At 40.1% G+C, this 12,008-nt stretch overlaps 1 protein-coding gene across 2 annotated transcripts in view; it reads left to right on the forward strand.

The window, feature by feature from the left end:
* PTPRG (protein tyrosine phosphatase receptor type G) overlaps positions 1 to 12,008 on the forward strand; it is a 733,855-nt gene that overhangs the window by 669,220 nt on the left and 52,627 nt on the right. For both annotated transcript variants that reach the window (XM_003811607.6, XM_003811608.6), the window contains one exon: positions 10,899 to 10,990. In XM_003811607.6, the coding sequence (XP_003811655.1) occupies positions 10,899 to 10,990 (92 nt within the window). The remainder of the gene's footprint in view (positions 1 to 10,898; positions 10,991 to 12,008) is intronic.

Here is a 12,008-nt window from a genome sequence, read left to right on the forward strand (position 1 = left end):
ATGTGTTCTAACTGCAGCTCTGCCACTTCCTGGCCCTGCGACTAGGAAGGGCCCATAGGGCCTTAGTTTCCTTATCTAGAAAATGAGTCTAATGATAGCAACTTTTCATGAGGTTGTTGTGAAGATTAAATGGGGGTAGTATATGTAAAATGCTTAGTGTGTGAAATATATTAACCCATTGAGAAGATGAGGAAATTCAGGCTCTGAGAAGTTGTCACTTGGCTAAGCCACCCTGCCTAAGTGGTTGCCTTGGGACTCCACTGCAGCGGTGTGAATCCTGAGCAGTACCCCCTCTCACAGCTACATGTGCTATGCTAAGTACTCCATGAAAACGATATGGGCCAGATACAGATCCTGTCCTCAAGGGGCGCTATGTCTGTGCTTCTTACGCTAGCCGCCCTGCTGTAATGTACAATTCCTCATTCTGGCCCACTGTCCCCTCTCCTTCCCCATGCTCTCTCCCCAGGCACTTTTGCTGCCTCCTTTCCTGACCCATGTCCATCCTGCTGCTGTTCTATAAAAGGGCTTTGAAAGACAGGGTGCCCCCTACCTCTGTCAGGCTTCTGCAGGAGGCTGGAATGCAAGCCCTTCAACCAGGCTCTCTCTCACCTTTGCCTTTTTCAGTCCGCTCTCATTTTCTTTCCTGGCTTGTATCTCCACCTAAAATGTGGCCAGGAATCAGAAGAAGAGCCCCCAGTGATAGCTAAATTGCAACCCTCCAAACAGCTACAAGAGCTGTTACAGAATCCCTACACATTAACTTCATGTGGCATTACTCTTCTGCCCCTGTCATCTCCCTGTCCCACAGCAGGAAGGAAGGAGACTGTGCCGCTAAGACGCGTTGCACAGAGAATTGCTAAAAGCAGGACAACAGCTGTGAGAGGTGATTATCCTCCCAGAAAGGAGAGGAAAAAAACATTGAAGATCAGACCCAAGTATTTAATTTTTTAATAAAGCTGATTTAAGTTTTGAGTAAGTAATACTTGACATGATTCAAAATAAAAAAGTTTAAAATTCTATGCACCACTAAATTACCATCCCATCACTCACCCACCCTGCTCCCTACCTCCTCACAAATAGGTAGCCCCTATTGCTAGTTTGTTGTCTATTCTTCCAGGGATTGCTACACATATATAATATATAAGCAAATAATGAATATCCTTTTATCTCCTTGTACACAATGGAATACAGCATATGCAATCATGTGCCTTGCTGTTCTCACTTAACACACGATTTCCCTATGCCTATATAATTTCCTCATCCTTTTACACAGAAGCATGGTATTCCTTTGTATAGAAGTGTCATGATTTAATTAACCTATCCCCTGTGGCTGTCATTTTGATTGTTCTCCGTCTTTTGTTATTATAAACAATCGTGTGATGAATAAGTTTATGTGTCACTTTGCAAGTGGATAAGCATGTCTGTAGGAAAATTTTCAGAGGAAAATTTATTGGCTGTATCACAAGGTACATGCTATTGTGCATGTATGGTGCCAAGTTGCCCTCCATAATGGGGTACCAAGGTGGGCTTCTCTCTGCAGTCTATGAGCATGCGTATTTCCCTACAGCCAACCCAGCACACTGCATTGTCAAACTTTGGCCTTTTTACTAACCTCATAGGTGAAAAAGAAACGGTGTCTCGGTGTGGTTTTAATGTATTATCTCTTACTATAAGTGGGATTGAACCATTTGTTTTTCTGTAAACTGTTTATATCTTTTGCTTGTTTTTTCTTTGAGTTATTGGTCTTTTTCTAATGAAGAGAGATAATCCCTTGGTAGCAATGTGAGTTGCAAATATTTTTTCCCAATTCATAGTTTACTTCTTAACTCTATTTATGGTTGTTCTTTGATGTTTATATAATCAGATTTATCTATATTTTCTGCTTTGTTTTCTAGATTTTGAGTTTTCTTTTAAAAGTCTCTCCATTCTGAGGTTACTCTTTTTTAAAATTACTTTTATGGTTTCAAATTTTAATAGTAAATTTATTTGGAATTTAACCTGGTTGATCATGTGATGTCTGAATCTACTTCCCCCCCGCCCCCCCCGATGGTCTCAAGTATTTAAAAAAAAATACTGCAATCTGGGGCTTAGTGAAGAGGCATATAATACCGTCTTAGATCCTTAAAATATCACTCACAGCAAAATACAGTCAATCAGTATATTAACAAAATAAGGAGTTGCCAAGAGGCTTTTACCCAGACATTTTAGATTATAAATACTGAAAAATATGTGCAGTAAATATAATGTGAATTTCATTTCTTACCTCCTCCCCAAAATGAGTTGGACTATCACATCACTGTTAACCTTCCAAAATCAGTGGGATATTGTGTCAGTGCCTTAAAACTGTGGCAAATGAGGTGGAGAGCCCCTCAAGCCTCAGTCCAGATGTTCAGAATATTCCAGTCTAGGGTCTGAAGGGTGAGACAGACACCTTAAAGCCCCTGACTTCAAGCCTTCTTTTCTAGGTAATAGCTGGAAGTCTTGGGAAGTCCTTTCCAGGGCTCACTTTCTCAAAGCCAGCTATAATAAAAGAACTGTCACGGTCTCATCAAAATGTGGTTTCTGAAGAGACCTTTTCTCTCCTATCTCCTGGAAAGTATTACCAGTACTTCAGTCAGACCTAGGTATCTGCAAGGATTTCTTGGCAAACTTAATGCCTAGCTAAGAGAATATAGTTTTGAGACCACTTGTGTGCCTATAATTTATCATTTTCTCCCACCTTCCTAAAGATGTTAATTGCAGGCAATTTGAATCATCCAATAAAATTCTCACTATGGGAATCAGATTTTTGTCACTTCTGACTGTACCAAAAGTCGACTAGGCCATCTCTCCTATTCATGTGAAATCCAAAATATTTTTGAAACATTCTCTCCTCGTTTTAGTATCTGTTTCCTCTTTCACACCCCGTCCATCACTGCATGATTTTGTTCTCTTTTCTCTTCCCTTTTCCCTTTCTCTCTCCTCATATCTGTTAAGCCCTGCTTATCTAAGGTATGACAGCCATATGCCCTGGGACTTCCACAGCCCTCATGTGAAACTTGCCATTTGATTATCCCCCAAAGCACATTGACATTTGTCAAATCTCACGCCCCCTTTTATGATTTGGAAAATATGGCCACTAGAAACATATTTTGGTTTGAGTTTTTCTTTTGAGAAGATCCCTTCCGGAAGAGATACTACAAGTGTAAACTGAGTTTTATAAACTGAATCACTTAACATGCCATAAAAGAAACTTAACAGCAAGTGAGTTGTTGTATATGAAAAATCTCAACTTAGAACTTACATTGGGCTCCTTTCCAAGTGGAATCCCGGAGTTATTTCAGACACTCCTCTTTGAGGAAAAGCCCAACAACGCCTACAGCCTTTTTCTTTTATTGTTGTATTTGTCACTTCAATTTCTTGAAACATTTTGCCCTAATGAATCAATCCATGCCTTTTTAATACAGCTCTCAATCATCCTCCTTGAAAGCATGTGAACGTTTTCAACTTTCTATTTGTAAGTGGCTCTTATTCATGCAGGGTTTACTACAACAGATCCATTTACAAAAGTAAATATTAATGCGATTTCTTTTCTTGACAGCATGAAAATAAATGGGATTATTAGCGGGTATGCTACTGTAAATTTAAATGAGGGCAGCGTGTAAATCAGTTAAGACTGTATAATTAATATTCAGCAGCAGCTCAGCTAACTGCCCTCTCTAGTCTGCAATTAGAATTTTGAGCTACACACTGCTAATAAACTCTTTGCCACCCTGATGTGATTATAGAACCATTGAGTTTAATTTGAAGACAGTCACTTGGTTTCTAATTCCTATATACCAACAATCAGTTAGTTCATGATTCTGGGTTTTCATATGAGTCTGGAGGCCACACTGTGGTCCTCCACCCTGCCCATGTCCAGTAGTCATGATGTTGTTCAGGGCAGTGTTGTAGTAAGCAGAGGACCCTGGATGAGAACAATGTGACATCCCAAGCTTCTCAGAGTGGGTGTACGTGTTGACCCAGATGTTTGTAAACCTCAGGAACCCCTTTTTCCTGTAAGCAGGTTTGGAGACCTGCCTTTTAAGGAGGTTTGTTTGTTTGTTTGTTTTTTAATACAGCAGTGTTGTGTGGAATTCCAGACATTTCTAATGTTCAGTCTTTCTGCACTCAAGTTCAGCACTTTGCTTCTGAAAAATATTGGTCACTAAATTATTTCCAGGTTCTTGTCAGAAGGGCAGAAAAAGATATAAGAAAACTGTTAGCTCATATCAGAGGTTATCTAAACAGGTTCCCGGAAAAACAGAAGCCACAGAAGAAAAGGCCTTTATGCAGAAATTTGGTCATTCTGGGTATTCTTCCTTAAGAATTCCTGGGTGGAAATGGGGGGTCAGAAGTCTAGAGGTTTTCTTTTTGTTTGTTTTGGTTATTTTGCTACATTTTGTTTGGGTAGTAAGTCTCTATAACTGGAATTTTATTAATACTTATAAAGGACTGTCAGAGCAGCTGGGCGTGTGTGTGTTTCATTAGTCAAGAAGGCCAATTAAACATACTGGAACCTGTCATGTGCTGGCAGTGTATATTTTTCAGCAGGGAGCTCAGGGACTTGACGTTGACAGCTGATACTGGCCGATGTGTTTCACATCCTGACTAAAAGATGTACTCTGCACGTTGTGTGTGCTCTGTTTTCCCAAGAGTAGACTTTATTTTTAAAGAGGTCTTTATCCTTAAAATATCTCCCTTATTTGAAAGCATGGAAGGTTATTTTTAGAAATTTCAGTCCAAGAGAAAATATTCCTAATCACAAGCTTCATGTGTCCCATGTGGGCTTTTAAGAAGCCATGCATACTTGCACATTGCTACCATCAGGGCTTCAGACACTGTACAGATCTGGACCACAGGTGTGGGTTGTGGGCTTGAGACCCAGAAAACTGCTAACCAGATGCCATACAGATTTGATCAGCTACTATCACACATTACCCTCTGGACTTCCAATCAAACCTTTCTTAGAAATCTTTTGAAGATATATGAGCCCATGTTTGGTTTTCCAAAAAGGGATGAACGAATGGAGAGTAACATAGGAAGCTTGCTTCCACTCTGCTACTTGGAACTTTCTATAGAAATGTGCATAGATCTAATATGTTAGTCATCTTTGGTCAAGCACCAGAAGCACTTCGGTAGCATTTAGGGCTATGCTGTAAGAAAAGTGCGTTCTTTTGAACAGGGACGCTCATTCAGTGAGGCAAAATGCTTACTCTGTGAGAGGCATATGAGAAATGGGACCAACTTAGGGACCAACAGATTCACATCTCCCGTTTCACTTTCATTCTGTCTCACATACCCACTGAGTTCGAACTGAGGAGATAACTTGTGCAAACTGAGCTCTTTCTTGTACCCATCTGGGAGCATTCAGTGAATGTTTCATGTAAGTCCCTCTATCTTGGGTATCTTGTTGATGGGGGTGGGCTTTAGAAAGCCATCTAAAACAGTGGTTTTCCAGTTTGTTTAAGTGGCAGGAAACTTGGAATTCAGGATGTCGGAACATCATTATTATTAATAATATTGAAATAAATATTGACAACTTCAATGCCTTCATAGAAACTGAAATTAATTTTCCTACCAGACAAGTATAGCAGTCCACAAGGGTGGACTCTCAGGAGCCATTTTCCCTTTCTCACAGTGGTTCATAATTGGACACAGTACATACCAGAATCCCTAGAGGGAGTCTTCACAATACACAGAGCTATATATACCCCACCCTGCACCTGCTCTGTTAGAATCATCATGAATGGGGCTTACCCTGCCTGGGTATTCTAAAAGCTCCCTAAGCCAAAGAGCTATGCACTGCTTGTTAATAACCACCATTTGACTGATACTTTACTGATAAGAGAGAGAGAGACTGAGAGACAGACTGACTGACTGTTCAGGGCCCTCCAAAATTAAGGCATACCTAAATCAGAGAACTTAAAGTGTCAGAAAGATATATGCTGCAAATGTACAATAGGGGGAAGTAGAAGATAACTAATATGGGTCATTACTAGGCCTGTCAGAGTCAGTGAAAATAATGTTACCTGGCCTCAGTTTCTTAAAGGGCACAGACAGCACCCAGGCGTTGGGGAAGGGATGAGAAGTAAAAGGGCAGAGGTGGAAACATGAAATATATGGTGGGGAATCACTGGATTATACTTTGTAGTTAAATTTGTAAACATACTTTTTCATTACAAACATCTATTTCATTGATTTCCCTTTTTAGGGTACTTACATATACAAATGTTCACTGAAGAGAAATTATAATTTTGGAAAATGGCTCTTTGTGATCCTAGAAATCTGATTCATTCAGGGAGGGTCTGTAAGGGTAAGTTAGTTGAAAGCGAATTAGACCTAGATAGAAAATTGAAATTGCACGCTCAGTGACACACGTAAGCACTTCGAGAAATTATTTTTTTTCTTTCGTTTTTGTTTGTTTGTTTGTTTGTTTGTTTTTTGAGACCAAGTCTTGCTCTGTTGCCCAGGCTAGAGTGCAGTGGTGTGATCTCGGCTCACTGCAACCTCTGCCTCTCAGGTTCCCAGGTTCCAACGTTTCTTCTGCCTCAGCCTCCCGAGTAGCTGGAACTACAGGCACGTGCCACCACACCTGCCTAATTTTTGTATTTTTAGTACAGACGGGGTTTCACCATCTTGGCCAGGCTGGTCTCAAACTTGTGATCCACCCACCTCGGCCTCCCAAAGTGCTGGGATTACAGGCGTGAGTCACTGTGTCTGGGCAGCGCTTTGAGAAATTCTATCTCCATTCCCCTGAGCTCAAAATTAGAGACAATACTGCCTCCTTAAGTAGATCACAGTTCAGAGGTTTAGAGGCATTAAAACTTGTGTTTTTCTTTTCCTTTTCTCCAAAATCCCTGCTTTTGCTTTTTTTATTCCTGGATACCTCTGAAGGTCAAGAAGCATAATTTCTCATGGAAATTCCCTGAAATGAGCAAGTTAAAATACAATGTCATGTGATATGCAGCTGCTTTTCTTAGGTATTAAACACAGTGTAGAATTTGTACATGCAAAGGGACCATCTTCATATTGTTAAGGATCATGAAAAGCTGACAATAGACTGACCACCTTCATCAGTCCCTGGCCCAGAGTAGACCCCCCAATAGATAGTTATTAAAGGAATAAATTAAATACCAGCATTGTAATGCCTCCATGAAATGGAAGATTAAGCAAACATTAATAAAGAGGATGCCAGTCTATATTTGTTATCAAGGAGAGATGCATATAGAATGATCTCATTCCGTTTTTTAAAAATAAAACCCCCATGTAGTCCCAGCTACTTAGGAGGCTGAGGCACGAGAGGCGTGAGGATCGCCCGAACCTGGGAGGCGGAGGTTGCAGTGAGCTGAGATCGTGCCACTGCACTCCAGCCTGGATGACAGAGCGAGACTCCGTCTCAAAATAAAATAAAATACCTACTCCCCCAATACCCAGAAAAAAAAAAAGGAAAACAGCCCATCTGTCTATATTTGGGTGAGATTATAATAATAGCCCACAGATTGATCTCCTTGTTCCATTTCTGCTGCCCTCTAATCCATTCATCATGTAGCAGCCAAAATGAGCTTTCTGAAAGAAGCAAATCAGATGGTGCCTCTCCATGGATTAAAGCCTTTCATTGACTGTCCCCTGCTCCTAGACACCAGTGAAGGTTCTTTGGTCGCTAGATCCTGCATGATCTGGCTCTGGCCCACCTCTCCAACCTTGCTTCCCACAGCCTTTCCCTTGCCTCTGGCTTCCTTCCAGTTTCCTAAAATGCACCAAGCTCCCTCTGCTCTAAGGCTCTTCAACTAGCTGCTTGACCTGCCTAAAATGGTCTTCCTCCAGAGTTTTACAGGGTTAGACCTCCTTAATCAGGCCTCAGCTCAAATGCCACCTCCTCAGTGAAGTCCGTTCCTTCAGCCGACTTCATTTACCACCACATCATCATCATTCTTATTTTCTTCATTGCTCTTGACTATTTGAAGCAATTTATTTGCTTGTTGTGGATTTTTCCCCATGAAGACATAAATACAAGGAGAGTAGGTGCCTTGTGTGTCTTGTTTATCATTGTGCTCCCAGCTCCTCACTGCAGATTGATCAAGGAATAGTGAATAAATGAGGAAAAGTATACAGGGATAGACCTCAAAATATTAATAGTGATCATCACTAGGAGGAAGATTTTGGGTGTTTTTAATTGATTTTTTTCTTTTTGTTCATTTGTCTTGCCTAATTTTTCTGCAAAGATCATCTGTTGCTTATATAATACTTTATCAATTACTCCAGTGCTTAGCCAGGCTTAAGGAAGTAGTTTTAAGGATTGCAGACAGCGGCGGGAATGTGTTGTCTGCATACTTGATGCTGTGCAGTGGGTGCTGAATAAACATTTGCCAAATCCATTGAAATCTTTATTCTACGGGAAGACATTCCCCACAAAGTTCTGTAGTTAGTTGCCCACCCATATATTTGTGTGGGAGGCAAGTGCATGATGTGCAGCAAGGTACAGATGCGGAGCTTTGTCCCCCAGGTTTCTGATCCTTATCCCCAGTCGTGTGCTTTTCTCTGGCAATCATGGAGTTATTTTGCTCCAGGGAAAATCCATTATAAACAGCAGCACATGGGGCACTAGAGTGTGATTTGCTTCAGTACACACTGCTTTTTTCAAAGATAATGTGGGGCCTGTAGTTCCACATATAACTGAGACTGGCTGAACTGTCTGCCTGTCTTGTAGGGAAGAAAAAATCTACAATATAGTATATATATATCCTTTCCAAGTCACTTTAACAGTAACTTGGCCAATAACAATTGTATTTACTAATAGCTTTACATTTTAGAAGTCTAATAGCCATAATAATTATGGTCTTAAAATCAAAGTTATTTCTTGCATGCATTTGTTTTTTTCAAGTTAAAGGCTAACCCAGTAAATTGCATCCCATTCATCTTAGTGACTTAGAGCACTTATTTGGGCTATTAAGTAGTTGAATAGCTGTCCTCTAACTCAACAAAAGCAGGTTTTCCTTAGCTATGATACTGGATGGTTAACGCTTTCATTCATTTGTGAAGTCCATAACCTGTGTTTTAACTTTTATGTTACATTCTGGAAATCTGTGCAAATTGGAGAAGGTGGGGGAGGAGAGGAAGGAATCCAATAGTAGAAAACTTAATAACTAATTTAGAGAGAGAAGGAAGTTATCTCAAACATCAAAATAATTTGTTTCACATAGATTTCCATTGCTTTACATTCAGAAGATTTGGTTAGCACCAGAGCCCTATAATATTATGTGCATTTCATATCCATGTAGCTTAAGTCTGACTAACTTATGTTCTTCACAAATTTAGGTAAAGGCAGCTACGCAAAGAGTGATGAAAACTTGTTTTATTATTTATATTATAAATGCTGAGCAATTCATAGGAAACAAAAAAAAACACACTCATTTTTCTTCAGTGCTCTATTAGAGTAGTCCTGGGAGGCATGTGTCAAGAGTTGTAGTAACTGACGTTCAAAATCTCCTAATGGTATGGAGCAGCAGTCTAGATTGATTCTAGAGCACTATCCAAATGGAAACTGCTTAGAGCTACTTTCCGTCTGAAAATAGGCACTGCTTAAAGAACAGCGCTTCATACTATGACATGTGATCATTTCTGATTGCGTGTGGTTATAATAGCCTGTATAAAAGCTGAGATGGAAACATCTTTGTAACTCTGTGGTCTCTTCACTCCCAAGGAGATCTTGTTTTTTATAGTTTCTTGATTTTTCTCTAACCTTCCCAACCCTAGCCCCTTCTTTGGCCTCATAGAAACAGGGTATGCCCATTGGAATCATCCCAGGATATTTTTGATTAGATTGAGCAAAGACAACTGTGAAGAAAAGTTGACTTATCTGGTAGTTGGAATACGGGCCCCAGAAAAAGCAAAGCTGTAATGTGTGTAAATGTTGTTTGGTGTGCGACGCCAGAGGAGGACAGATCCCAGTGACACTGTGCAGCAGAAGGATGCCGCCTGCTTGGCTAAAAGACCCAGCAGTAGGGCCAGCTATTGTAAAGCCCCTCCGCCAAATGAACAGGGACCCTTCTCTGGTCACAATAGCCATTCACGCTGAGCAGCTTCATTAAATATTCAGCCTGTGCTTCCGGCAGCTCATTAGGGCCGCAATGAGCAGTGACGTGGATGCAGGAAAGCTGAGGGCCAGCCAGCATCGGAGGCAGAGGCTGAGTGAGCTGCTGATGGCTTTTCTCTTCATTGCCTGTCCTATGATGACCAGTGTGTGCTCTCTGCTTTGCTTGAAATACAGGTAAAAAAAACAAACAAGCAGATGACACGTAAGGGCTTCAAGACCTTGTCTCAGATGTTGTCTGGCAAGGGCCTCTGATTCTGAGTGCTTGCCTTCCTGAAGCCCTCTGACCCCTTTAAAGAGCTGTCTGAGGCTTAGGGGGCCTTTGCATGAACAATGTGGTGCTATTGTGTACTTGGGCTGTTTGATGACGATGTTGGAAGGGGATATAAGGTGTGGTTTTGAACTTGGTGCTGGGGATTTAGAATAGCAAATTATTCCTCTGTAACATACCAAATTTAAAAATATTGTGAGATAACCCTAGCACTCTGTGTGGTAGGTTTACTCTCTACCATGTTTTCACGTATTTGAGTAGTTAAATACTAAGCCTTTCCCTTTGAACTATCAGTTTGGATGCGGTGATGATAAAAAAAAATGGATATGCTGTAGCAATTTTGGGCCCCTCCAACAGGCTGAATGTTGTCCTTGTATCTTGTTACTTTTACATGAGTTTACCCTCAGTGCTGTGTGATGTTTAAAGCTGGGAAGATCTGTAAAATAAGAATTAAAAGAAGATGAACTCAAATAAAGTATATTCTGTTATTGACATGTTTTTCTCTTTTCTATACAGAAAATGTTTTCAGACTGCTCATTTCTATGTGGAAGACAGCAGTTCACCTCGAGTGGTCCCTAATGAAAGTATTCCTATTATTCCTATTCCGGGTAAGTAAGACACTGCTCTTATTTCCAATGGGCTAATTGTTTTTCTCTTTTATTCTCAGTTTTATGTGATAAAACAACAAAATATTTTATAGCCTTTTAAAGCTTGCCCAGTATAAGAAATTCTCTTTAGAAGAACAAATAACTGAGTTAACGTAGTATACAGTCATATGCAGGAAAGGGAAGTACAGTAGAAAAAAGGGAAAAACCGTACAAAAACATTCTTAGTATCTACTTGGACTAAATTTAATTTGCATAGGCAATTTGTGCTTATATTTTTAAATCATAGTTTGTGACACATTTTTTTAAAGGTGATATTTTTCTAAGATTCTTTCCTCTAAAATAATGTATCTTAATGTTCAAAGTTTTGGTTCTTACGATGGTTGTGTGGAAATAGAGGGATACATTACTGGTCTGGTGGATATTTCACTTTTCTTCTAGTAAGAAGATAAAGCACTTGGTTAGTGTTGGGGTAGGGAATAATGGAGTGCACACTGTAGTGAATCCTAGCAAATGCCATAGACATTTAGAAGTTCAGCAGTGGGTTAGGTGTAATAGGATGTGGGATTTGAAGATCTCACCCACCATTTTTATTTGGCATCCCTTCTTCTTTGCCAGATTTTAACTTTCTACGTCCTGGTTTCATTATGTGCTTCCAAATACGTATCTTCAGATATTTTAGATACATCTATCCTCTTGACATTACTCTTTTGCAAACAGAAGCATCACTTTGATTATAATGCCACCCCTCCTCCACACCTGAAGCTCCCCCATCCTGCTGATCTGCCCTATTCTCCATAATGCTTTCCACCAGCTAATGTGCTATTTATTTCACTTTTTTCTTTGCTCTCTTCCCACTACAATGAGAGCTTTATAAGGGCAAGTGGCTATATCCTCAGTGCTAAAATAATTCTTGGCACATAGTAGGTATTCTTTAAGTACTTACATGAATGAACGTTAGAAAAATTTCCTTAAAGTTCTAAAAAGGTCTTGGCTGTGAAACTCAGAGGTACAGTCATTC

Source organism: Pan paniscus, chromosome 2 (genome assembly GCF_029289425.2).
Source record: "Pan paniscus chromosome 2, NHGRI_mPanPan1-v2.0_pri, whole genome shotgun sequence".
Lineage (NCBI taxonomy): Eukaryota > Metazoa > Chordata > Mammalia > Primates > Hominidae > Pan > Pan paniscus.